Source organism: Tympanuchus pallidicinctus, unplaced genomic scaffold (genome assembly GCF_026119805.1).
Source record: "Tympanuchus pallidicinctus isolate F22 unplaced genomic scaffold, pur_lepc_1.0 scaffold2, whole genome shotgun sequence".
NCBI lineage: Eukaryota > Metazoa > Chordata > Aves > Galliformes > Phasianidae > Tympanuchus > Tympanuchus pallidicinctus.
In genome coordinates, this window is record NW_026294721.1 from 9,779,450 (window position 1) to 9,806,844 (window position 27,395).

A 27,395-nucleotide genomic window follows, 5' to 3' on the forward strand; every position below is an offset into this window, starting at 1 on the left:
GGAATTCACAATTCCTTATTGTCAGGGAGATGACAAATGTCAGATATCTGAATGCATAAATGAGAACTGTTCATTCTGCTGTGAATGACTTTTTAGTAAAAGAAAGATTCCTGGACAAAGAACCAAGGTAATGCGAATATATAGCTACACAGACAAGAACATATAAGTTGTTTAAATATAAATTTTTTCTTGCACCTTTCACTTTCCCCAGGTTTGACAACATAAAATACGTAGCTAACAACTCCCAGCTGATTTCTGACACCTTCCAAAGAAACTTCTAGGCTTCATAAAGTCTCTTAAAAACACAGTAAACTGTTTCTGTATGGAGTTCTCTACAAAAAGGAGAAATGGTTTCAAAGTTTCTCAGAATGCATAATTTTATAAGACTTCCTTTCTTAGACATGCATATTCAATATATGCAACATAATCCACTGTGTCATTTCTCATATAGCTTTGATATGAAAATGTTTTGAGGAACAAAGATTCAGATCTAATTCCAAAATTAACAGTGTAGTATTTTTGCAATGAATCTGAAGTACATTTTTCTGACTGTAATGTAATGATATGTGGTAGAAAATTCAGTATTAAGTCATTGCAGACAATGCTGATAGCTCTGAAAAAGGTCAATTAAAAATGTCTTCGAAGGAGAAAGAGAGCCTTCACACATCTGCTGAAGTGAACAAAATTACAACTTAAATATATATATTGCTAGAGACTTCATTTCTGGACAGTAATTAGTGTTTTCAAGAATTCTGGGATAATTACATTCTTCAGTAGATGAGTTTGTTGACAAATGAGGGATGATGGCTAGGCTGAGGAACTTGATCAAACCAATTTTGAAATATCTAGTTTACTTGATGATGTAGAAGTATTAACACAACATTATTCTATAGTGAGGTCATATATGAACAAGGTCATACAAAGAAGAACAGTGCTGAATGTTTCTCTACAATGCTTTATTAAATACTTTTCATTCAGATACGTATTTATCATTTTCCAATATGTAACTAGACAAAGGTTTTTCTTTACTAACAGTGAAAAAGAATAAAGGCTTTTTTTTCTTTTTTCTTTTTCTTTCTTTTTTTTTTTAGTTTAATCTCATATAACAAGACTGTATATCTTAGAGACAATGAAATGCAGTCCACTATCACAAAAACAGATAATTTCCCCTGGGATGCTAAGATCTCACTCACAGCATGTGCTGTATGAAACAATGCATTCTGCATGCGCCAGCGAGTGCAGGGTTTCTGCAGTTACTTCTGTACTAAGATTACAGTTTTCAAAGATGCTTATAAACTCTTATAACACTGATCAGGAGCTAGATTTATTCTTCTAACGTTCAGCTCTGTTGCAAAGGTTCTTGCCTTTTGATAGAAGAAGAGAGACATTTCCCGATCCACAAGGAAGTTGTGGTAGATTATTGCAAGTCTTGTGTAAATCTTCAGTTGAGCTTTCTTATTGCCCAAGTCCATGGCAGCAGCGAGAGCCAATTGATAATAGCCTGCAGCATCAAAGGGATCCTGAAGTAAAAGAAAGAAAGATAGCACTCCCTGTAGTACAGCTGTGTAAGAGGACTCCCAAGCTCAGTTTTAATGCACCAGAAAAATATAGTAACTGAACTTCAGTAAGTTATTATTTAGATTCTAAATGCATAAAAATGATTGAGTAAAATGATATGAAAAACATTGCTTTTTTAATCATTTTCCACAGCAGTTTTTAGTGTTTTTTACCTTAAGATCATAGAATATAATGTCTCCTAAATTCAAGTACACCTTGACGTAGTACAGAGTTTCCTCCTCAAACTCCAGAGGAGAGGAACAGAGGGACAAAGCCTTTAAATAAAAGTGTTCAGCTAGTTCACAGTGACCCAAATGATGATGGATGGCAGCCAGCCGATGGTAAGCTATTCGTTCATTTAGCTGATTTCCTAATGAGACAAGAATTAGGATAAAAACAAGGAGGCAAGGAAGTCAAATTATCTCAAACCAAGAAATGTCTATAGGGTTTTTTTGTTTTGCTTTGTTTTATATCTACATGGTATTTTATTGAATATAACTAATTGATTCCGATAGATGCATGCCCTAAAGCTATCCTTTCTTTTAAATAGAAATCCCACAAAATTTCTGTATTTCAAACTGCTGCATTTCACCAACACTGGGATTTTCTTAAAAAATAACTATATACAGGTATACCTTTCATGTATAGATACATACATACTGTGCATGTTTACAGAAATATAAGTAGATTATCTTGAAAATGTAGAAGATAATAGGATTAGAAACTCCCTTGTCCTTTTCAGTAAAAACTTTTTATCAGAAATTATGTCACAAAAACCAATGATCAGACTGATCAAAATGACACATCTGTGCAGTCACAGAGGAATTAGACCATTCTTAATCAGTTGAACAGTTCTCAAAACTTCAAAGAATATTGCTTTGGAAACAAGCCATGTTGTTTTTAATTACTTTTTCCAAGGTATGCTTGCTAGCAAGGTTACTAGCAAATCTGAAAAGAGCACATTGACACTTGAAAGCCTCTTGGCACACCATTCATGAGTAGTACAACTTGATTGTCAGAAAGCATATTAAATTTGGACTTGGAATCCCAGACTTAATTCTGTGCTGTACCAAAGATTTTCTGTATGATATTAGAGTTTGAAGGGGCAGCAATAAGTTGTTCATTTTCGAAAAGAGGCAAAAATATCAATGATAGCATTATTATGAAATCCTGGCAGTAACTCTGACAGAATTTCTAGACGAAAACATTTTTAGAATCCTGCCTTAAATCGAAGATAACTGTAATATCCAGATGTAACTGAAATTGGTCTTACCTAAATTTACACTGAGCATAAGAGATGTTTTTGCATATTCCATACTTTCCTCGTAAACCTTTAGATTCACCAGCAACTCCACCAGTTTATTGCATAATCTGAGTTCAGTGTTTTTGTTGCCAGTCTCAACAGCAAGGGGAAGAGCCCTGTCCTGAAATGCATAAGAGCAGCTTAGGTATTGCAGAACCACAAAATGTGCACTGACAAACTTCCACTGATGGAACATCAAGCAACTTTTGCTTTTGTTTTACTTTTTGAATATTCTACATCTTAAACCCAAAAGAAGGGTTTGAAGAAATCACAAACACCAGGGCATAAGATAAGTCTCAGTAAGTTTGTTAAGAGGTTCAGGATTTCCAGAACACCTGTTACAAAGGGGAAAAGCATGTAACAATCAGTGGAGGAAAAAAAAAATGCACAAACCCTGTAGAAAGGCACTGCTTTCTCCTTTTCCCATTTACCATTAAAAAATATGTCTCCAGCAGCTTCAAACAATTCCATTGTTAAGTTTGGATCTCCTGTGCATAGAGCAGCATCTTGAGCAACCTGAAAATTGAATTAGGTAAAGTAAAGTTTTGGTTACTTCTTTGTTTAAAATAAATGAGTGTATATAAATATGAGCAATTGAAAAAAATGATCTTAAAGAGTTAAAGACTCTCTTCTTGTTAAGATGTAGGAAAAGCTATACTTGTTGACACCATGTTTTGTCTTTTTTGGTACACCCTCTTTTTAAGGAGCTCGATGTTGAAAAGGTACTATAGGAATCAGGGCATGTACATGGGTATGGTCTCCCTTTCTCTGGCAATAGTCTTCTGCTGGCTTGGTCAGGATACACACAAAAACAAACAAAACAAAAACTACACGAGAGCACCAGTAGTGCTGTCAATAATTGCAAAATATTAAATTTGAGATCAAGATTCTCATAGGAATAAATTCACAGAATCACAGAATTACAGAATTGTAGGGGTTGGAAGGGACCTCCAGAGATCATCGAGTCCAACCCCCCTGCCAAAGCAGGTTCCCTACACCAGGTCGCACAGGTCGGCATCCAGGCAGGTCTTGAACATCTCCAGAGAAGGAGACTCCACCACCTCCCTGGGCAGCCTGTTCCAGTGCTCTGTCACCTCACTGTAAAGAAGTTCTTGCGCACATTTGTGCAGAACTTCCTATGCTGCATTTTCCAGCCGTTTCCCCTTGTCCTGTCTCCACTCACCACTGAAAAGAGTGTGGCCTCACCATTCTGCCCCCCACACCTTAGATATTTATAGACCTGGATCAGATCCCCTCTCAGTCTTCTTTTCCCCAGGCTGAACAGACCCTCAGTTCACAGTTCACTCAGCCTATATTCATAGGAGAGATGCTCCAGGCCCTTCACCATCTTTGTGGCCCTCCGCTGGACTCTTTCCAAGAGATCCCTGTCTTTTTTGTACTGGGGAGCCCAGAACTGGATGCATTATCATTATTACCATTATTATTATCATTATTATTATTAATTATCATTACAAGTTAGATATAGCTAATTGAATAGTTTATATATATTTATGTATTTTTTTAAATAAACACAGCTCCATTATCCTGCTGTTCTAAACTAAGTATATACTTCATCAGCATGAAGGATTTTGGGAGAGGAAGCATGTGTGCATCTGCTCCAAAGCAAATGAGTGTTGCCAGGACACTCCAGTACTGATATTGATTATATTGATGGGAAAGGGGACTTACACACAAAGCATGATGAGTCTTGCATTGGCTTTGTGATTTCTGGTTTTTGAATTGTGTTATATTAATGTAAGTCCAGCTCCTTACTTCAGCTCAATGACAGTGATCCTTTTCAGATTATTTTGGCTTCAGGCACCCTAAGAACTGTTGTACTGTATTTTTGGAAGCTGTACATCTAAACAGTGGGTCTCCGTTTATTTTTATTTTATGATCATGTTTTTGTTACCACTCAAACATCAAGCACTCAAACAGCCAACACTCAGATCTCATTAAGGTCAAATTCTACGCACGCCCTGTTCTACAAGGCAGCACTCTCCCTTACAGCAGACAAGTATTTTTAACCCCTTTACAAAAGCAGGAAGTAATTTACCAAATACCTACACGATTGGCTGGAAGCAATATAGACAATTGTAAGGCTCACATGTACGCTGCAGTGTGGCTCTGATAGACACTGGATGATTCTGTATCAGCAGTCACAAGGGCCAGATCACCACTTCAGGCCATCTTACAGCCTGCTAATAGCAACAGAAGTAGCAGCAGTTTTCCTGGGGATGTGGCCCACTAGTCTGCACATTGCAATGATTAGTATCTGTACCTATTAGCATACAGTAAGCATGTATGATATGCTTGCTGTGCTGTTGCAGACCTGGTAGACAAGGATGTAATAAAATGAAGAATTGCACAGAACACAAAATTTGCATTGAAACAGGCCGTAAAGTTCACCACTCAGAATCTTCATGGAGTCAAGCAACAGATTAAAATGGAACACCACAGGATAACACTCAGACTTTCAGGTGTTAAGCTTAGTACATAAATGATGGTGTTGTGTTCAGAAGGTCAGTTGGTAAAATCTCTGGGAGTGTTAAAATTACACACTGTCTTACAATGATACCTGCAGCATGTCAACGACATGTGCATAACTGTGTTGATAACATACCTGAATATAGAGATCCACAAGCTCATTCTGCCTCAGAATATAATATATTTTTCCTGCCCGTAGCCAAGCATATGCCTCTCTCTCTTTTTTCTGGAGATCTATAAATATTCCAAGGCTTCTTTTGGTATATTCAAGAGCTGATCTGTAAGCCCTGGAATAGGGGAAAAACTATTCATCACAGGGTGACTCTTCAGAATCAGGAAGGTTTGTCTTCATAATTAGAAAAGCTTTATGTTCATCTAAAGGAATATTTCCTCCATTCAGTGCACAACCACAATTTCTCAACTATTCTGTTAGCAATTAGCACCTCAATGCTTCTTTCTTTTGTTTGGTCTATTTTCTCCTAGATCGTTATCAGGTAATAGGGGGGGGAAAAATCCTCATCTTAAACTCTTGTATAGTTTCTGCTTTTTCTTATAAGACTCAGAAAGAAATAATGTCTGAAATACATATTTTCTAAGTATCACCTAGGCTATGGCTTGAGCAAGGTTCAGACTAATCCACACTTGCACAAAATTTTGAGGTGAGATGCGTAGTGAAGCGCCCAAATTACAAGACCATTGGTGAGTACACTTTTCTTTAGTTGTAAGGTCATAGCATTCTTAGAAGTGCTCACAGTTCTTGTTGGAAAGACCTGCCAGATTGGCTAAGCTCCAGATTTATTTACTAAATCCTTCCCTATCCATCTTGTGATAGACTCCCACTGCCTTGACCCAATGCATTTTCCTCCACAAACAAGACAAGCATTTTAAAATGTACCATAAAAAGCAAAGTTGCTTTCAAGCAGATGGAAGCATATAGTAATCCATAACTCAGAACAGCAGATGGAACAAGTCAGGCTCTATCTAATGTCATACTGAATGCCTGCTATTATTCAGTAGTGTTCTCAGAACCAGTGGTCTTTGGGAACCAGAGTCCTAGCATGTGTAAATTCCATGCACTAGTTGCACACAAGGCAGTAATTTTTTCCACCTATTTTAAACGTTCTACACATTTCAGCTAATTTGAAATCTTGACTGACTCCTTTGTATTCAGTCTTTCTGAAGTATTTATTTATTTCTTTTTGACCAACTATATAATTCAACAGCGGTCAATAAAGCAGAATAATTTGAATATCAATTTGAAAAATTAAAGGTTTCAACTTCAACTACTTAAGGCTAAAATTAGCATCTACTCTGTCTCTCCACAAGTGATAATTATTTTCCCTACCTATAATTAGGTATACCTGAATATACCTGAAAATTTTCTATTTGAAATAGAAAATGATAAATGATTTTGTGTGATATAGCAAGAAAAGACACAATCTTAAAAAAATCTTTTTTTTTTTTTTTTAAAGAAACTGCTGCATTTCTACAGCACCTCTTAGTTACTGTAGACCCCTGCAATCTGTTTTTTCTGTAATGATAAGGAAAAAATTAGTATAAACAAGAGCAGGGTAGAAATTTCTGTAGACTGATGCTGTGTAGTTCTGTAAATAGTCTTTCTGTTTACAGAAATTCTGAAAATTTTTTCCTCAAAGAGAAAAACCCCCATAGAGACAACTTAATGTCTGACACGGAATATGCTATTCGGTTTTCCATAGAAAAATTGTCATGTGAACACAAATGAGTTATCCACCAGCAGTAACCTTAGATATGTTACAGTCATCTGAAGCTGCATAGCAGATAAACTTTTTCAGTCATCTTCTTACATTTTAAAAATAATTTCTCTTTTAAAGTAGTGCTATAATCTCTGCTTAATATCTTGGTTCCTTTAAGAGATAATAGTTACTTTAAAAAAATAATAAATTAAAAAGCAGACCAGAATTCTCCACTACCATAGGAGCCTTCCATTATAGTGAAGTATGTTGGCAAAACAAAGTGAAAAATATTTGTCATATACTACTACTGCAAAGATTGAGATCCTTTGCTGTGATATAAAAGTTCAAATCAGGATAAAAACAAAGTTATTCAGCATATCTTACCTTTCTGTTCCTAAAGACAAATAGAGCTGACTAATGGTTTCCAAAATTTGTCCCTCCAGAACTTTATTGGACATTTTTCTAGCTAAAGATAGTTGATACTCATTGTAGATGACACACTGAGCCTCACTGGGAACAACTGTACTGTAGAACTGACACAGCAGTTTAATTGCTTGAAGTTGACCTAGAGGAACAGACACACAACAGTACTATGAATCTCTATTTTAAAATGAAAGTCAAGTTACCTTTAAAATAATTCATTCCTATTGTTTCACAATTTTAGCACAGTCAATGAATAAAAATAGAAGCAATGACAAAAAGATTCCACCAGCAACTTCCTCAACCTCATCAAAATTAACAAAAGCTAGAAGTAACATTATCTCCAGAATAAAATAAATAATTCATCATTAATATTTAGGGTACCTAAATCACAGTAGCAAAAATGAATATAGCATAGTTCTTCTAAATAGAACTATTTTATGCAAAATTAATTCAGATTACCCTTATTTTCATATATTTAACTTGAGTGTAGTTCTTTTTCTACTACCAAATGATATAGCTTTAATCAGTATTACTGAACATAGAAGTGCCTGGATTTATTTCTTTCTTTTTTAAAATGATTTAGTTGTTTCTTAACACGTACATTTTCTCCGTCTCATGATTTCTGGCAAACCTAAGAAGCAGCAAAAGAGCAAATAAACATGCATTTATGTCTTCCCCATTATAGAATGGAACAAACGTTCCAATCACTTTGATAGCTGTCAAACAACAGAAAATAAAACATCATTTAAGGAAAAAAATGTAATACACCCTTATAACAAACACTGCTCCCAAAAGCCCCAGCACTTACTTTCCAGATGACTTATCTCCATTGCAATTAAAAATGCCCATTCATAATAAAACCTTCCTTTTTCTCTTTGAGTTCTACTAACATAATAACGTCCCAATTGAAGGAGAGTTTGAATAAACTCTTGACCACAGTCCGCACTTGGAAGTTTGGCAAATAGCTTCACAGCTTTGATATAATAATGCTCTGCCAGCTTACTGGCTGCTGCATGTAGACAGAGTACTCCAAAATTAGCCAGGGAGATAGCTTGGTTATGAGTCATATTGGCTTCTTCAGAAAGACGCAGAGCTTTGTAGCAGCTTTCAGCAGCTTTCTTGGTGTTGTTTGTTCTTTTCAAAGCAATAGCAAGCATGTTATAAGCAACACCTAGCTGTTGAGGATTGCTCCACGAGGAGTCCACAACAGCATTTAAAATGGTTGCTGCCACATCATACTGCCTGTAAAGAACATATAACCAAGCAAGTGAAACCAAGTAGTTAATAGTTTCCTCTGGCTTAGCAGAAGTATCAGAGTCCAGGGCTTTCATCATGTAAACGATGGCTTTTTCATACTGTTTGTGGTGGCTGTACAGTTTTGCTAAACTAAGATAGATGGTGCTGCATAGTCCTTGATGCTCATTTGTAAATGCAGAGGAAAGTGCTTGTGTGAGGTAAGGTGCAATTTGGGAAGGAAGTATTTGTCTGAGTTTTCTCAAGCCATAGAGTTTGGGAGCATTTCTGATGACCAAATCAATCCTTTTCAGGGAATCCATTAGAGTACTTGAGTTCTGGGAAGAGGAGACTTTTATGCAGCTTAACACAATGTGCGGCAAACACTTCTCATCGTAGGACTCTGCTAGTTTGAAATAACAGTTTTTAGATAAGTTGTTCTGTAAACCCAAGTCATTAGACAACAGTTGCAGCCTTTCTAAGAAGGGAAGTGCCTCTTCATGTTGTTTGCGTGCAGTGTAGTGTTTTGCCAGTAAAAAGCATGCCCTAGCCTCTGCATGTTTGTTCTGGCTTAAAATCGTCCTCTTCAGAGCATGCTTTAGAATATCTGACTCCAGGTCAGCACTGCAAATGTGGTTGGGAATTCCCATGAGAAGAGATGTAGCCTTGTCAAAAACATGAGAACATTTTTCTTTGTTCTTCTGTGTCAAGTAGATGACTGTTAGATTTGTGTAAAGAGCAATTATAAAGTACAAATCGCTAAATCCTCCAGCTACTGCTCCAAGAGCTTCCTCAAAATAAACCCGAGCTTGGGAAAACTTCACTTTTTTTACACTCAGCCTGCCTAAGAGAAAGCAGAGCCTTGCTAGTGCCCATGACATACCTGCTTTCTTTGCTAATTCCCTTGCTAAGCTAAAAAAACTGAGTAGTTCATCTTCCTCTGAAAAACCATAAAACATACTATTAATGAATGGATAAGAGAAATCATACAGGTTTTTGAAATCACTCTCATACTCTTTGCTATTTAAGAAGAGCAACAATGACTGAAAGACATCAGATTCTTGACCATTGTCTTGATATATGTAGAAGCAAGGTCCTTCGGGTGAAGGAAAGATTTCCTTATGTGAAGAGCTGGCACAATCCTTTCCTTCTGTAGCTGGCCCTTCTGCCTGCGTGACCTGTAATTTCTTGAACTTCTCCACAAATTCTTCTATCTTGCCATTCTTCTTGCTGGTGGTCACCATGTTAGAATATGGACATAGAATTTCTGAAATTCAAAAATAAATTACAGGTCACTATTTAATGTGTATATACACACACAAAGGTCTTGGACCAAGGACTATCTATCAGTAGAAGACATTATGAAAACACTAGCTGTTAGGAAAGCAGTATGTTAGGGAGACAAATGAAAGCTAGAGAAAAAGAAATCAAGATGTGTCAACAAGTATGGCAGAACAAGTATGGTATGATGGAACAAGTATGGGAAATGGAGGAATGGGGATAAAAGGAACCTGCCACATGTAAACAGGCTGCTTATCAATATGCCCCATCACTAAAATCTCTTCTATTTTATTAAACCGATACAAACTACTTTGTGTTTGAGCGTATACTTAAAATATACACTTTTGGCCCATATCTTCTGTTTTCTCTGTGTATTTATGAGAGAGAAAGCTGTCAGAGAATTGCTATTCAGACCAGGTGATAAGCAGGAGGATCACCAGAGTCTGGAAATGTCCAAGGTCTGAACTGGAGGCTGTATAAATGACTCAAGGTCTGGGCATGAATGTAGAAAGGATTTAAGGTCTCAAGGAACCTTAAGTGTGAGCACATGAATAAATTATGCTTAAATTTTTCTAGGAAACTAAGACAGATTAGCCAGGGATGATAAAAATTGAGCCAATTGTACTGTTGAAGTCTGAAGCAGGTGCTGCTTTGCTGGTACAGGTTTTCTGCATGCAATTACAATGTGGTAATTGATCTAAATTCTACTGTAGTATTATTGCTGTTATTGTCCAAATAAAAAAAAAATACATTTTTCAGTTTCCCCATTGTTATCAGGTTGTGATCATAGTGTGAAGCTAACAGCTGAACACCAACAGTAACTTATTGAAGGTACAGATTTAGAGAGCTTTCCTTAGAACAGTTTCTGGAACTGTTCAGCAGAATCAAATACAAAAATTGGCATTTAGAATAAAGCAATGATAGTAATAGCTTAGCAGCTAAATGCCAGTTAGAAATAATTCTGCATTCTGAAAGTATCTCCTTTGGGGAACATACTTATGGGGTGTTTTCTAGCAAACTGAAGATCTGCTGGAATTTAAACTATACACTTCCTAGGTGTCTCATAAACAATAATGTGTAGGGTGGTCATAACAGTAAAAACAAGTTGTACAATTGACAACTGGAGGACAAGGTCAATTGGATAGAAAGGCATCTAATATTTCTAAAAGCCCAAAACATCTTACAGTGAAACCTAGTGAAAAGATAGAGAAGCAATGAGAGAAAAAGAAAGAATGTGGAAAGACATTAGAAAGAGAAAAGCTGGCAAAGATAGCAAAAATTAGAAATAACATTAATTCTACATTGAATTGGTATGCATATTTATTACCACATTCACACGTTTTCTGAAATTCTTGTTCTTCTAATTGGTCTGTAAGAAAGAAAAAAAGCCGTGCAAGTTATGGATTCTTGGTTCTTTTTCAGCCTTAAATATCCTAAAATAAGACTTCTCAGTTCCTTGTGGTGGAAAAATTGGATGTGTCCTGTAAATTTAAAAAAGATGAATTTCCCACATCTGACCCAAGGATAACATACTACAGGATTTGCCCTCCCCTACATAAAATTTACTGCTTTCTGCATGCTTATCATTGCCACACAACTAACATTGCAGAGCACGTTGGGGAGATTTCTGCATACAGCATTAGATTTAAATCTTCAAGTCAAATGGTTCTAAGTGTAGGATGCATCACTGTTTCACTAAACCTGAATGCATATACTGCCTATTTACAAAGGGGCAATGTAGATACAGTCATTCCTTCCATCTCCAAAATCAGGTACAAAAATACTTAAATATTGCTGATATTTTTATCAGCACTCAGAAGGAAAAAACATGTTTTTGGTAATTTGTATAGGTAACAATTACAGGCCTTTATGACCATTCCAACATTTAGATTAAATGTGCCTAAGTATGTCTGTTATTTCATCTTCCAATTTTGTTTATAGTTCTATAGACCTAGATTTAAGTGTTTAGCATATCACACCTGTAGAACATTTCTGAATTACTATTTTATGTGGAAAATATTTCTCAAAATATTCCAGTTTCCATACTTCATTATGAGATTATATCCAGTGTCGTGCATACACTGGATGCAATGTAAGTGATACTAAGTTCATGAAGGGTGTCTATACAATCACATAGGCTCACAGAACTAGGTCTATTTAAGCTGTTAGAAAACCATTTTACTAGATTTTCACTCACCTCTCGTTGACTATTTACTTCTGCATCTCTTTTCTCTAAATGCTTTCCTGAGATTTCTGCCCAAATGTCACAGATATTTACAATAGTAATTGTATCTTAATGCTCTGAATGTCGAGTTGAGGAAGGGCTTGTAAATAAATATGTCGCATTAACTGATAGAGATATTTACTCAGGTCATTCTTGCTTTCAGTAAATCAAGTTATGCTGACCAACTGAACAGTTTAAAAGAAAAAAAGTGGTAAAGATGGCAGTTTTAAGGATTAGGAAAGAGATGAGATGTAGCAAATCTCTATTAAGCTCAGAAGACAGTTTTAGTACCTAGTAGAGATCTAAAGTTTTTCTTCCAGGTTTTTCTTTTGAAAGAGGAAGGTAAGAAATAGAGTTATTTTGCACACTGACATGAATTGTGCTCTGCAGCTGAGGTGTGGCATGTGGTTATTGTCTGCATGCACACAGACACGCAAAATCCAGCTAGTGCATGAGTCAAACCTTTAGCACTGGCTCCTTTCATGTTGGGGCCTATGGGCTCTTCAGATGGCACTAATGAAGATAAACCTGTAAGATATTCGGCAAATGTACACATGACCACAGACCAAACTGTGGCAGAGTAAGAAAGTGCTGCTCGTGGTCAGCTCAGGGAGACAGGACTGTTAGATTGCCCTACATTAAGTCCGTAAAGAGGAAGTCTTAGTTGTCTCAACTACATTATGTGAAGCATGAGTGGTTAGAGAGATGGTGCAGCTAAAAATGTTATTTCTTTTGATATGTGTTTGATAGTTAAATAAAACATGAAGAGGTGTATGTTTGCATTAGCTGTCAATAATCATGCCACCTTTCTTAAGAAAAACATGAAGCAGACAATATTTAGCTGAATGTGCTGTCTTGTCTAATGCACCACTCTGACGTTTGAATGCTTGAAGATCAGTTCAACAGCAACATTTGGAAGCCCTGCTGTTTGATTCACTTGAAAATGGACAAAAGAGGATTGTAAATGCTCTGCAGGGAAGTCATCCGTCAACAGGAAAGTAGCAAAGATTGTTTGAATGCCATCTCTGTGATCAAACAGAATGCCAACATATTTCAGAGTAGCTAAATGGCTGGAACTTCATTAAAAGAGAAAAAGTTACTTATAGTATGGATGGAGGAAATTCACATATAACTAGTATAGTGAAAATGAGCAAAACTCACACTTACCTATTCTATACACAGAACAAACATCTGTTATAGAGGTTTGTTTCAACAAATGTATCACTTCTTCAACATTTTTTTCTTTTGGAAAGAAAGATAACTCTTCTGCTTCAAGAAAATCCAGGTCTGCTCTAACAAAGAAAGGAGCAAATCAGAGAACAGATTTGGTTTGAGTAACTCACTGTGGCACTGAAGTTTGATTTTGCTGGAGATATTTAATGCATGATTTGCAGGTTCTGTTCTGCTCAGTATTGGTAATGGCAATCATGCAGATGGGGTCTCCTAGACCCCATTTAAGGGCTGACTGCCACTGGGGAAGGATCTCTTTCTAGAGATTCCTCCTGTTGGAGTTTTCTACTGTGAAACGAGGACATGGGTGAACATTTCATTTTTGATTGTCTCTTTCCACCACAATAATCTTTTCAACTATAAACCTGTAAAAACCATCCTAACCATGCCACTCTTCTAATTGTACATTTGTTAATCATTCACTAAGCCTCTTTTGTTTTCTGAGTTATGTCACTTACTTATTTCCAGGTAAATCCAGCTTAACATGACTTGTCTTTACAAAGCCTACGTGGCCAGTAAACAAATGTCTTCCAACAAACCATTCCATGCATTCAATTAAATAGCCAAGGATCTCAATTTTGTCCCCTTCCTGGAAACTAATCTCTTCAGGCACAGCACTATCATAATTCATCACAGCTAGACAGGATCCTGTTGCTGTGTAATAAAGAGATAGACAAATAACATTTGCAGTAGATACAGTAATTTAGCAATGCATTTAATAGAATAGCAACTTAACAGAGAAATGCGTTTAGCACAAGACCTTCCTGGAATCTCACAGTTGTACATCTTGCTTGATTTGAAGTGTCTGAAGATGATAAATTTTGTTTGAGCATTTAAAATTGTGAATAGCACAATATAAAGCTCACAATGGCTATTTTCCAGCCATTAGATGGCAAGGTCTAAAATCTTATCAAAATGATAACCTATTCCATCATGAATGACAGTAGGAATTTCTTTAAGTCCCTTTTCTTGAGGGAAGCACTAGCATTTGAACTAACTTATAAAATCAGTATTAGATAAAATGCAGTTATATACCAGTCCATGCAGTATTGAGACGGACATATATGGCAGAAAATAACCCATATTTACTCTCTAACCTGAACCCATGAGTTTTTTTTGCATGAGTTTTATTTCTCTGGCAGTATTAGATGAAGCAGTACATGTGAAAAGGGCACAAAAATTACATCAGTGAATATTCTTATTTTAAAGTTTATTTTCAAATCTACAGAGGCAAATTGCTCTTTTCTACTTTGCATGTCTGCTTTACACAATATTTAGGACAAAAAAAAAAAAAAAAAAAAAAAAAAAAAGAGAGAAGCCTTCAGAGATTAAACTCAAATTAGATGTGTCTAACCATATATTTTGTAAAACTCCTTTGTCATAGGCAGAGATTTATGCCCTCACTAATTTGACTACAGTGCAATTTGAAAACTGTTTTCCCATCCTAATACAACAAAAAAAGATACTGAACACTTGAGAGGGTGGCCTAATGAAAGCATAGAGTAAGTTAACTTTCTAAAATGCTGAAATGCTGATGTTTTATTGGAACATCTTACCAAGTTGTCTGATGGATTTAGATTCAGTTTTGTATGCAACATCAATGGGATCAGAATATACTTTAAGAAACCACCTGAAAGTAGAAAGTGTAGTGTGTATGAAATGTTTAACTAGAAGTTGCAACAGCAGCAGTGATATTTTAAGTCCATTTAAAAACAACAAGATTCACCTCTCCCAAGCATTATCTTTCAATTTCAACACTGTAAACTTCATATACAGCTATATTTTGAGTAATAAGAACTTAGAGTGATAGTACTTCAAAGGTGTAGTTTTTTTTACTTGCAAGGAAAAAAAAAGGCTGTATCCAACCTAATAGAATGGAAACCACCTTCTTTAAATGCTGCACAACAGGCATCTGAAACTAATTTCAGTTACTTAGCATGGAAGAAAATAGAGCATTTGTTCTCCTTGTTAATGGAAAAGGGATGTTCCAGAACAAGCTGCCATTAGAGACACCTCTGTCTCAGAGTAGGGGCATGCATATGAAACATATATATATATATATGTTATATGTGTTATAAGTTATATATATATATAACATATATACATACATACATATATATATATATAAAATAGTTGAGTCAGGTACCTACTGATGAAAAGGGATCAAAGGCTCCAGAGAAACATTAGACAGCATAGTCATGTCACCATCCACAGATCCATCTGCTACACCAGCAGTAAGAGTCCCAGCCTCAAAGCAAGTGTTTATTTTGCAGTCTGTAGCCATTATTTTTCTTACCATATTGTCAGGACATAGAACAAAAAATGCCCCTAAAAAGAAAGCAGAGTAGCAGATGCCATTTATGTAATGTTTTTCTGTCATACAAGCTTTACAACTTGCTTCAAGCACAGCATTCAATTAAAGATGGAAAATCTGAGATTTCACAGGTATTTTCTTTCCAGTTGTTTGAGAGATTTTCATGCATTTCTGTCTAGTTTCTGTTTAGGTACAATAACATCCTATGATGCACAGAATCCTCTACCACCTTCTTTTTGCAATATTTTACAGCAGATTACCTGGATCTATGCATTTATATTCTCTAAAGGATACAAGAACTGTTTCTATTACATTGATTGACAACCTATCTACCCCAGCATTCTGCCTCACAGTAGCATCAGATCTGTGATCAGAGCTGTTTAGGAAAAGCATATGAGCCTGGCAACTATCTGTAATCTCTTTCATGTCTACAGGGTCTAGCATAATATTAAGTAAATTGAAATGCACATCCCTATCTAACCCTTTGGGCATCCAATTCATGGACCAGTTGTACATGATTTTCATTAATCCTCCTTCGATTCTACTGAATTCCTTCTGTGTTTGTTCCTTTCTCTCTATGTTTCTATTACATACGTTAAAAAGATTTAAATTTCAACTTCAGTAATAAAGTGAGTGTCAAGATTTGCTTGTAGGATTTTAAAGAAAGATGCTTCTCTCAAATTAACCTTTGCACAAAGAGTCCTCCTTACCTTCTTGTACTAGCAGACTTCTGTACATTAAATTTAATGATTTTTCATTTATACAGACTTCAATGCCTGTTTCTTCCTCCTCTTGAGAATATAGCCAGAAAGATTGATCTAGGAATAAGTTTTCCATGCAGTGATTTACAAAACCTAGGGGGAAAAAAACTTAAGACTTTGTTTTCCTTGCAATATTGCTATATTATACAAGAAAACAACTTTCAGAAAGACTGAGACTGGGATATGCATCCATATGACATTACTTTTTCTTAACCCATAATACATAACTCTTGTTACTACATAATGGCATAATTTCATTCTTTGAGTTTCATGCATTACAGCTACTTTGGGTGCTTAGCTGTCACACATTACATCTGAACAGTACAGAAATTCTTTGTGCCTACTATTGCTGAAGTAACAGACCATATCCTTATAGGAGTTCCCCATAGTTCAGCCATATTTGAAAGATTTAGGATTAAACAGAGGTAATCACTAGCAAGCTTTGAACAACAGGTGCTTAGCATCTTGTATGAACAGGTAACCGAAAATAATTTCAAAATATAATCCCTCATAAACCTGTTGCCCAAATCAGCTGTGCCAATTTAAGCAGCTACTGTGCCTCAGTATCAGATTCCTGAAGTTTCTTCAGGACAGAGATGATGTTGAGTTAAATAAATCACAACAGTGCTTGATCTTGGAAACCAGATCTCCTTATATTAGGACTCAAGGCTTTCAAAATTATATCACAGTTACAAGAAAATATGGGATGGTTGTAATAATTAGCATGTGGTAGTTGGTAAATTATTTAAAGGATTTGAAACATTAGCTAATAGTTTGAGTCTAAAGTTACAATGAATAGGAAGGATGAGCAGTCACTGAAGTGCTGTTCTGAAGTTCAGAAGATGACATTTGTTACCTGGCACTGGGACAAAGGCAGGGTCTCTCTGAGGTGGGGGATGTCTCTGCCTTAGCACCAGTACCAAGTTCAAGCACATTATTTACCAATATTAAGAGTTAATATTTCAAAGAATTTTAAAGTACTCTTCAGCAGGTTCCCAGTCAAACAGAAATTCTGTATAGAGGAATAAAAAAGCACATTGGTATGGGGAAATAGCTTTACCCAATGAGTAGTAAGTTCGAAACTTCCATATTTCTTCAAAAGTTTTAAATGTTACCACTATTAGATCTTGATCACTGTGAATAGAGAGCAATCTAGCAGAGAGCTCCTAAAGAAAAATATCAAAAAGCAACATTTTAATTATAGTTTTACCGGAGTTGAGCACAATTTCTCACTAGTTAACACATTTACATAGAATGTATTAAGAAGGTTTAAAAAAAGTCATCCAGGATTTTGCCTATGTAAGATACCTGTTCTTCCACACATACATACAACATACAGCCAACCAAATTTGAATTTGATTTATTCTTAACAGTTATACCAACAATTCCAGTGGGGTTAATTTAGAGAGAAAGTAGGACTGACTGAGACTAAAAGCCTCTCTGGTTCAGATCTGCTTCTGTGCAGTGGCCAATATTCTCTATATGGAGCATGAAAGCCAGGCAAGCATCCAGTGTTACTTTCCAAGAATACCCTCCTAGCCCAGAGCAATTTGCAGCTTAGGGATTGCTTTTGCCAAAAGTACGGGCAATAACAGTAAATAGCAGAAGGGTTTCTTTGTTGTTGTTGCTGTTATTATTGACATTTAAAAACATCTAAGTCATCTGAGCTTAACTTTTAGGCTTCATAGCCTAAATATTTTAGATCTGCATCATCCTTCTGCAGAACGCCGCAGAGTTAATGCATATTAAAACACACACATCTTTTGTTATATTTGTTATGTCTTTGAACTTGCTACGTGTAGCATTGGTCCTGTGATACCATAGACAAGGGACAGTCATTCCCTAGTTCACTCTTTCCACGTGTTAAGACTAATGAAATGCATTTGAATGCTACTTTTAAAAATACGCATTAACATCCTTTCCTCCTCATTTGTAAGAGTTTTGTAAGAGGGAGACATTAAGTTGTGAATTTAACTAAGATGAGTGATGATGATTGTTATAATGTTGAATTTTATGAGGTGAGAACAATATCAACATTCAAATAAGTGCAAGAATTGTATATTTGAACATACGTTCTAGACAAAGACTGTTAATATACAAACTAACTGCACATTAGCTGCTTAAAAAATGGGCCTCTCTGATGAAATTGGATGTTATCTTTCAGAAAAATAGAACTGTCCAAATTTGACTCAAGTATCTGAAGCAGCACCTCAGAATTCAGACGCACAGCTGACTGGTGTCGTTTTACTGTATCATTTTCCACTGCTGTATCTTTGATTGAGGCTTATCACAAAATTGAAGTGCATTCACTTAAAAAAAAAAAAAGTGAATTTAAAAAAAAAAAAAAAATAGAAACCAATTTGGAATCTACAAAAAGTTCTATCAAACACTTCGTTATCTACAAAAAAAAAAAAAAAGAAACAACAAACAAACCACAAACAGAGCTTGATCCACTCTTTATTAGTTAAATATTTTAAAGATCTCCAAATTAATTCTGATTAATCTGTATATTTGTAATTCAGACAACATGAATGGATGTAAATAGTAACTCCTTTTTGAAAATAAATGTCCACCTCAAGCCTCTTCTGAAAGGCATGTCTCATCACTGCTTTGATCTTGTGAGTACTTCACCAGATTAAATATTAACAAGAGCCTGAAATCTATTAATAAATTGCCAACACATACTAAAATATCTCTGCCTCAAGGGCTTCACGCACTGCTGAATATCAAAACAACATCCTAAGGAAACATCATTATAAATCTTGCTTCCTTGAAAGTCCTTTTCCCAAGTCTATTTCTAATATGGCCACAACTCTAGTCTATGTGTATGCTCTTTCCTTCCCCTTCCTACCCCTCTCCTTTCCTCCATCTCCTCCTAAACAAAAGCAGGAGCAGAGCAGCAGGAGTACAGACTGTTTTCACAGCCACAAAATCAGCAGGCTGGTGACAGAGGGTTCATGGAAAATCATGTAGAAACAAATGCATCTAAGATAGTCATAAAGTCATAATTAATTAAGATCTCAGTGGTGGGCTTCCTAGGGATGGAGTCTAGGAGAGGGAAAAAGAACAGCAAAGGTCAAATTGTATCAACCTACTATTTCCATTGGGAGGAAAAAGGAGACTTTAAACAGTATTTCTAGCAAACCTCATTGGTTTTACACAACAGGGCTTCTATATAAAAGGAAATCAAAGACAGTAATAAAAGAGTGGCTAACCCTCTTCTGTGCAGTTTCAACCTATAGCTTTCTAGCGTTAGGAAGCCCAATATTTATACTATTCTCCTTCAGACTTCCTCTTGGGCTTAGCTGTGTTCTTTCCAGGTAAATTACGCACCAAATGACTGTATGCAACTGGAAACTGAAGTGAAGAGCCAGTATGTGGGCAGATAAATAAAGCAGACAAAAACAGTTTCCTGTGATGCAACTCAAAGAAAATAAAATTGGTTAAAACCTTTAAATATCTTATTTAGCTGGGCTTATTTTGCATAAATTCAATGCTACCACCTCTTTCAATGTTTTGATATTTCTAATGATGATCTGGGGAAGCAAAAGGAAATTCTGATCATTCAGATTCAAGCATACATCAATGAGATGGAAACTGAACCCAAGCATCAAACAGATGAGTTCAGCAGCACAGAGCTGTGTTCTCTGAATGAAAATACCTGCCAATTCCAAAACAATTCACTTACACTGAAAACTGCTGTGACTTCCCTGCTGTCATTTTCCAGAAGACGGAGCTGTCCTCTGAGCTGCCTCTGGAGTCTGGGATCAGGACATCCATTCTTGCGTCTCACCATCGTTAGCTTCAAGGAGATATCTGGAGAAGAATATCCAAAGTGCTAAAGTTTGGTCATGAAGAATCAGATTTGTACAACCAGAAAATCCCTCCAAAATCGAGTAGTCTATGTTAAGAAACGTTTTTATAACTTCAGAAGCAAACACACAGAAAATTGAGCTGCTGTATGGGCTGACTTTTTTTTCTTCATTTTTATTATCCGGTAGAAATAATGATCTAGCACAAAGCATAAGATTTTTCTCAGTTTCATATTATAGTATACTTATGTATTAGAATCAACTACACAAAGGATCTGCAAGCCTGTAGGAAACTTGTAAAACAACTGTCAAACTTGGGGATGGAGAAGAGAGAAGAGGAAAAAAAAAAAAAAGTCAAGCAGATTGTTAATTTATCAAAAACAGGCAGCTCTGTGGACATCAAGAACACGCCTAGATTTCCAAATTTCCTGTGCATATTTTTTAACTTGAGGCAAACATACTATATACTAGAATCACAGGGGGAAAAAAAGGTCACTGTATATTACAACAATTCTTAATGCTAATTTTAACTTCATTAATTTAATGTGATGTGTCAGATCACCCCTACTACTTCAGAAGATAAACCAAGCATGGGAAAAAGCTGTTTCTCAGCTAAGCTTGTTGAGCAGTACAAACCAAGATAAAGGAAAAACTAAGTGAATTAGTACAGGTTAGGGTCTGACTTGATGAAAAAGAGCTCTGCAGAAAAGCTGGGTGTTCTGGTGGATAACAGGTTGGCCACGAGCCAGCATTGTGCCTTTGCCACCAAGAAGGCCAATGGTATCCTGGGGAGGAATAAAAAGAATGTGGCCAGAGCTTCAGGATTGAGATCCTCTCCCTCTGCTCTGCCCTGGTGAGGCCACATTTAGAATATTGCTTCTAGTTCTGGGTTGCCCAGTTCAAGACAGACATGGATCTCCTACAAACAGTTCAGTGGAAGGCAAAAAAGATGATGAGGGGCCTGGAATATCTCCCATGTGGGGAATGGCTAAGAGATCTGGGACTGTTAAGCCTGCAGAAGACTGAGAGAGGATCTTATCAATGCTTATAAATATGTATTAGTGCATGAGTCCAGAGAATGGGGCCAGGCTTTTTTTCCAGTAGCATCCAGCAACAGGTGAAGAAGGAACAGACAAATTAGAACACAAGGAGTTCCATCTGAACATAGGAAAGATCATCTTTACTTTGAGGATGGCAGAGCTGTTACTGAATTACTTTTCTCTTTTTATGAGAAATTCTCAACAAATTTTATATGAAAGTTCCATTACTTCATCGATGCCAATGAAATGTCAAAGCTGGAGGAAAGACAATTGCAAGCACTGTTTATTTAGTTGTTTCAAGAAAAGCAATGAGAAAGCCTTGTAAGACATAAAGGAAGATTTCTTACCAGTTGGAAAATTCTCAGCTTGACCAAGTAGGGTTCTGGAACTGACATTCATGCATTTTTCATTTTGTGGATAATCTATTATGATAAATAAATGAACAGTTAAGTGCATTTTCAAAATCCACATAAAACAAATCACACTGTCATTTGACACACTGGAAAAGTACTAGCACAATTTTTTTTTCCCCACTTCCTGCTATATAGTTCCCTAAAGATATGAAAAGTATCTGAAGATCAGGTTGAGGTTGGACTTGAGGATATTTTCCAACCTGAGCTATTCTACGATACTACGATCATTTTTCTCATACCAAATAATTAAATCTTGATTTTATCGTTTTAATGTGAAGTTTCAAGATAACAGAGAATTGATGGAAAGAAAAACTGACATCCAGTTTGTGAAAGAACAAGATTCAGACATCATTTTTCTCTTCATTTACATCTATACTAAGTGGTGACCTCCACTTAAACTTCAGTGCTATGAATAGACAAAAGTATTGCTTATAAAGAAATTGGTATATATATCCTAAAAATTTTTCTTCTGCTCTGCTTTAAAAAAAAATGCTTCTAATATAGTTGGGTGCAAAAATATATTCCTTTTCAGAGCATTTGTTGATGTTACGTGGACAAAGACAAAAAACTAAGAATACATATGCACAGCATTTTTTTGCTTTAGAAAAAAAGCCATAGATAATCAAATTTAAGGCTAGTTATTGAACTATTTCTGTATACTGTCTGCCCAAATTGAGTTTCAATGTAGATCATTTAATACACCACCTTTTTCAGCATGGGAGAAATACAGCAATTTGTTTTGTTGCATTTCACATCTGTAGATACTCAGCAGAAAAAAACATGACAGCTTTCTGCTTGCTCAGAGCAAGAAATGTTTAAAAAATAAATAAAAATCCATCAATTTAAATACAAAGAAAAGTCAAGAGCAGAGTAACCAGACAGGGTAAGAAGGAGGTTTTACCCATTTGTTCTTGCAGTGCGTCTGTCTTGTCTCCGCCCCTGGTAGCACTCACTTTAGCACTGGTTGCCTCGCATATCCAGCCAGGCACACACCTTCCCTGCTCTGTTTCTTTACTCTCAAGGTTGCTGTCTTGCTTTCCCTCTAGACTAGGAGCAGGGATCCCCACCTCCATGGTGGCTTTAGAGCTGAGCACAGACACACTGCCTCCAGCTGCCGAACTCGACATTATTTGCAATTCCTTACAGTGATCCAATAAACATTATCAGCAATCTGAGGAGGGAAAAAAATCATTACATGCATTAAAAACAATCTCACTATACATGCACATATTCAAGAGCTTTCCATCTCCTGTGGGAGTTATTTTTCATTATAATATATATTGTTATTTCACAGCCCACCAGGATTGATAACTCATCCTATTAAGTAACAAAAGAGAAAAAACAGAATAAAGGAAGGAATATAAATCAGAAAATGTAATTAATATGACAGCAGTAGCGCATTTTTGCTTTGTTGCAAGGGACATTTGATCTGAAATCAGCTATTCAAGATGACAAGGAAGGAAAGAAGTGCTTGGAAACAGCAGCTGGCTGAAAAGCTCTTCTGCTGCTGCTAGAATCTGAAGATACAATACAATGAGAAAAAGAAAAGAGTGCTTCCCAAAGCCAGCTGTTAGGAAACAGCTTTTAATAGATATCCAAGTTTCAATTGTAGGCAATCTGAAGTGTTTATACATGTCATATCATCATTGTTATACCTTCATTTTAATCAGGGCAAGATATTTTACCTTGCTAACACCTTGGAAGTAGGTTCGCATAACAGCAACAATGCAAGTTCTGAGGTGTACTTGCGCCCTATGATAATTATTTATTCTTGGCCAGCTTTAAGGCAAAGCCTCCAAGGGGAGCATCATTCACATTAACAAAGGTAATGCAGGGGAAAAGCATTATTTTCTAAAGGTGACAAGAATGGACACTGCATGCTTGACTGAAACAAGCAGACTGAAGCCAGTTAAATAATGAATCCTCTGGAGGAATTCAGTGTAGGAAGTCTGGTATACAAGCATTTGAATTTTTCCTTGCAGTAAATCAGCACTGATCCACTGCAGCCCAAGGCTGCCTGGCAGCAACACTGTTACTGGCATGAACACTAAGAAAAAGGAATAGAAATGAATGTGGAGCACAAGTTGCAGGCTTCCATGCTCCCTTTACAAGGTGCAGACTTGAAACATTCTGCAGGTCACAGTTCTTGGGTACTAGCTACTTTAGTTTCAGAAAAGTGTAACTAGGCATCATTGAGTGCAACTGCAAGGGCTTTGACTTTTGAAGACAGTGTCACCCACTGACATTGAGGTTCATTTTCTCAGTAGACCGTCCTGTACCTTTTTGATTTTGTTAGTTCTGTCACTTCAACTCAAACCCAAATTGCTCTGTGCTTATTCTAGCCATACTTGTTAACAAGCTGCTGTTATAATAAATATACTGAGCTTGTAATCTTTGTGAAATTTCCACTATTTGTTTTCCAGCAGAAATTGGTTAAAAATTAAGTTGATGATGGAAAGCTGCTTTTTCAGAACACAGACCAGTAAGCTGTGTGCTCTCACATCCTTTTATGATCTATTCCCAAACCAGTCTGGAAATTTCTCCCTTCTCTTTCAGTGATATAATGAGATATCTTAAAGCTTGTTGCTCTAGCTTTCTCTTTCAAACAAAGATCTTCCAACACTTCTGTCCCTAACAAGTACCATGACTTAAGTCTCTAAATCTAAAAAAATTGATTGGCCCATATGACCAATGGAATCAGCCTCCAGCTGTATGCCAAGCCAGGTTGAAATGCAGGACAAGGCATGGATTGTGTTTGCACAGCTTTGACTCTGTTCTACAGTAACTTCTGTCTTCTGAGAGACAGCCTGAGAGACTGTCTGGTGGTAAGGGTAACATAGGTTAATTCAGAATCCTGTTTATAGAAGACAATGCTGCAAAGGTAAGAACAAGTGGAATTTTGAATGAATCAAGATGGATATGATCTGCTTAAGAAGTTATAGCATCTTAGAATCTAGGCCAACAGGAGGAAAAAAAAAAAAAAATAGAAGAAAGAAAAGCCAAATGATGAGCTCTGAGCAGTGTTTTCTTGTGTCTTTTCCAAAATACACAGAATGAAAATTATGATCTCAAAAATATTTGACATCTATACTCTGCTCAACAGTTTCTTTTCCCATACAAGAAATTGATTAAAGTTTTTTTTCTGGTACCTTGAATAGTTAGTTTGTCCTTTATAACTAGTTCCAACTATCCATACTTGAATGCACTGACAAAATATTCTATTTACAATTTAGAGAAAATGATCATCTGCTGCTCTTTGAGGCTCAACTGAGAAATTAATATTTATGAAGGATGTTGGCCAAAGAAAGCTAATGAACTTTCCATTTTTTCAAATCAACCTCTGTTCAAAAGGTGCACACACAGGCTGGGCTTATGAGGCTCCCAAGGACATTCTGCCTTCCCCTCCGCCTCTCACCAAGCACAGCAGCTGGAAAGTCCTGCCTTCAGCTGTTCTCAAACACAGTTCTTCTTTTCCCTACTGGAAGTTAAATAGAAGATTTGTATTATCATGCTCTCTTCCTCTGTTGCTACTTCCTTTTCTTCAAATGCCTGTATCTATTTTCAAAATAGCATATCATGACCATTTCCGTTTCCCTGATTGTGAAAGTTGAGGGCTTTTCCTTCATTTTTGCTGTTATAATAGGAATTGTGGATGACAGGAACACTATTTACCACTGCAGTTATCTTCTAACTGAAGCAAGTTGAAGAAAAACTAATAACATCTGCTGAAAATCTTCTGTTTGTGTCTTTAAAGATGTCTTTCTAAGTATGAGAAAGGTAATGAGTATATGAATTAGGTGATATTGGAAATTTTTCCCAAAAATCCACATACAATGCAGTATTTCCTTTTCATTGATCACCTGCCCTTTCAGAGGCTCAAGACAAATTTTCTCACACCTAACTTCAGGTTACTAGTACTAATCATAATCGTTTTAGTTTTACAGAGTTGAGAATCAGGGACTATTTGCTGATATATGGGAGTGCTGTAGAAGTGAGAAATAGCTAAAGAATCCAGAAGTCAATGTAAAGTTGAATCAGTTTATCCCAAGAGGACAACTCAGGCACACTGGGAACCTCATGGACAGTACAGCACTGCCATCACTGTTCCTCTTGTGCATCTTTAAGGCAAAGGAGCAACTGCTATTGCCTGCCCCTCCCCAGCTCACCTGAGCTCCAGCTGATCACAGGCAATTGTTCTACATTAAAAGTCTCCGGCCTCTTCTGCATCTGATGCAACAGAGCACCAGTAGCCCCAACTTATCTCATACTGTGCTGCATTCCTCTGGCACTGCAGGCCAAATGAGCCTGCTAGTGAAATCTTATTATCCTCAAATGAAGCACATTCAACTGTATTTACATCCTTGATCTCGTTGCTCTGCTTTGTCTCCTGTATGCTCTGTGCATATTCACACAATGCCTCAGACTTGTAGTAGTAATATGGTCTAAGTCATTTTTCAATCTGATACACAAGTATTATTTTACTATTCCTTCTTCTGTTTCTCCTAACCCAATCTTACCTCATGACTTCTCTATTAGGCTAAAAATATCTTACAACTAACACCTTTATGAACTTCATCCTTGGAGTAAGCCTTGATCTGCTTGAAATTCAGTCATAGGCATGAATTAAAAACAGAACTCATACTATGGGCTGTATAAGCAACACTTAAAACAGCAAGCTTTCTTCCTTCACTGTTACACAGAAAAGTAAAGCAAATCTGTGATAAAGTCACACGGACTTAATCTGAGTGCCGTCCAAAACTGGAAGACAGACTTCTTTATCACCGAAGTAACTTCAGTTTACTAAGAATTGATAACTGAACTATGTTGCAAACAGTATCACTGCTCATGTTTAGTCTATAAACAAGTCCCAGCAAGCTTCAAGTCTGAAAACAGATTCCCTCAGGAGTTTTAACCCTCTCATGATTCATTTTCTTCATACTCCAGTAGTTCTGAGACATGCTTTCCACCCACACTTCAGATATGAATGCTCAGTATATCCAAAATCTGAGTTTTGATACCGTAGACTCAGAACTAATATTGCTGACTAAAAATACACAAGTTTTTGGATAATTCAAATGAAAAATAAAATTATTTTTAGAAAACTATAGAAGACATCTGTGCATCTCAGCACTTTACTCTGAGTACTAGATAGGACAGTTTGGCCTGTGGCAGCTCAAGCAGGAGGAACACTTATATCACAGAACAGAAGCCCAGCTCCTAAAGTACTGCCCAAAACAGCACAGGAGCCCCCAGCAGATTCTCATAGCCGTGAGAGATCACATACATATGTTTTTCAGTGATTTCATTATTGGTAAAAGAGAGGATCAAGCTATCAAGATTATCCCCCTTAAGTGGCTGAAATTCTGACACAGTGATGGTAAATCTACGATCAAATACTAGACCACAGTACCTATATGACAGCAAGACATACATGTAGACAGAACACGGGAGTTCTCCTACCTTTTCCACGTCCAATTTGCCTGTAAACAGCAGGCAGCTCCGTGCATTCCTCAGCTCTGCGCAGCGCTGACTCCAGCAGAGCTCTTCCTGTTTGACCTTCTTATCTTTCCTGTTGATTGCACAGCCCAGCTGGGATGTGGTA

At 36.6% G+C, this 27,395-nt stretch overlaps 1 protein-coding gene and 1 long non-coding RNA gene across 5 annotated transcripts in view; one reads left to right on the forward strand and one right to left on the reverse strand.

The window, feature by feature from the left end:
• LOC128080479 (uncharacterized) overlaps positions 1-27,395 on the forward strand; it is a 62,788-nt gene that overhangs the window by 27,316 nt on the left and 8,077 nt on the right. The gene's annotated exons all lie outside the window — the stretch shown is intronic.
• On the reverse strand, positions 936-27,382 carry SH3TC1 (SH3 domain and tetratricopeptide repeats 1). 4 transcript variants are annotated; one of them, XM_052682727.1, is made up of 18 exons: positions 27,254-27,382; positions 22,695-22,964; positions 21,728-21,802; positions 20,217-20,344; positions 17,589-17,694; positions 16,478-16,621; positions 15,604-15,781; positions 15,010-15,083; positions 13,912-14,107; positions 13,391-13,515; positions 11,327-11,368; positions 9,785-9,985; positions 7,447-7,627; positions 5,484-5,634; positions 3,254-3,376; positions 2,831-2,981; positions 1,731-1,927; positions 936-1,520 (listed from the first exon to the last, which is right to left on the reverse strand). In XM_052682727.1, exons 2-18 carry the CDS (start codon positions 22,918-22,920, stop codon positions 1,290-1,292), a joined length of 2,529 nt encoding a protein of 842 aa, XP_052538687.1. In that variant the 5' UTR covers positions 22,921-22,964; positions 27,254-27,382; the 3' UTR covers positions 936-1,289. The 4 variants fall into 4 exon arrangements, with proteins under 4 accessions (XP_052538687.1, XP_052538684.1, XP_052538685.1 ...); XM_052682724.1 differs by having other exon boundaries at positions 8,294-9,985; XM_052682725.1 differs by lacking the exon at positions 11,327-11,368 and having other exon boundaries at positions 8,294-9,985.

Coding starts and splice junctions, on each gene's coding strand:
- SH3TC1 (XM_052682724.1), bottom strand. CDS start 22,920: ATGTCGAGTTCGGCAGCTGGAGGCAGTGTGTCTGTGCTCAGCTCTAAA. Junction 9,986..11,326: donor TCAGAAAACGTGTGAATGTG/GTAATAAATATG, acceptor TTTGAATTTCAG/AAATTCTATGTCCATATTCT. Junction 1,521..1,730: donor TTATATTCTATGATCTTAAG/GTAAAAAACACT, acceptor CTTTTACTTCAG/GATCCCTTTGATGCTGCAGG.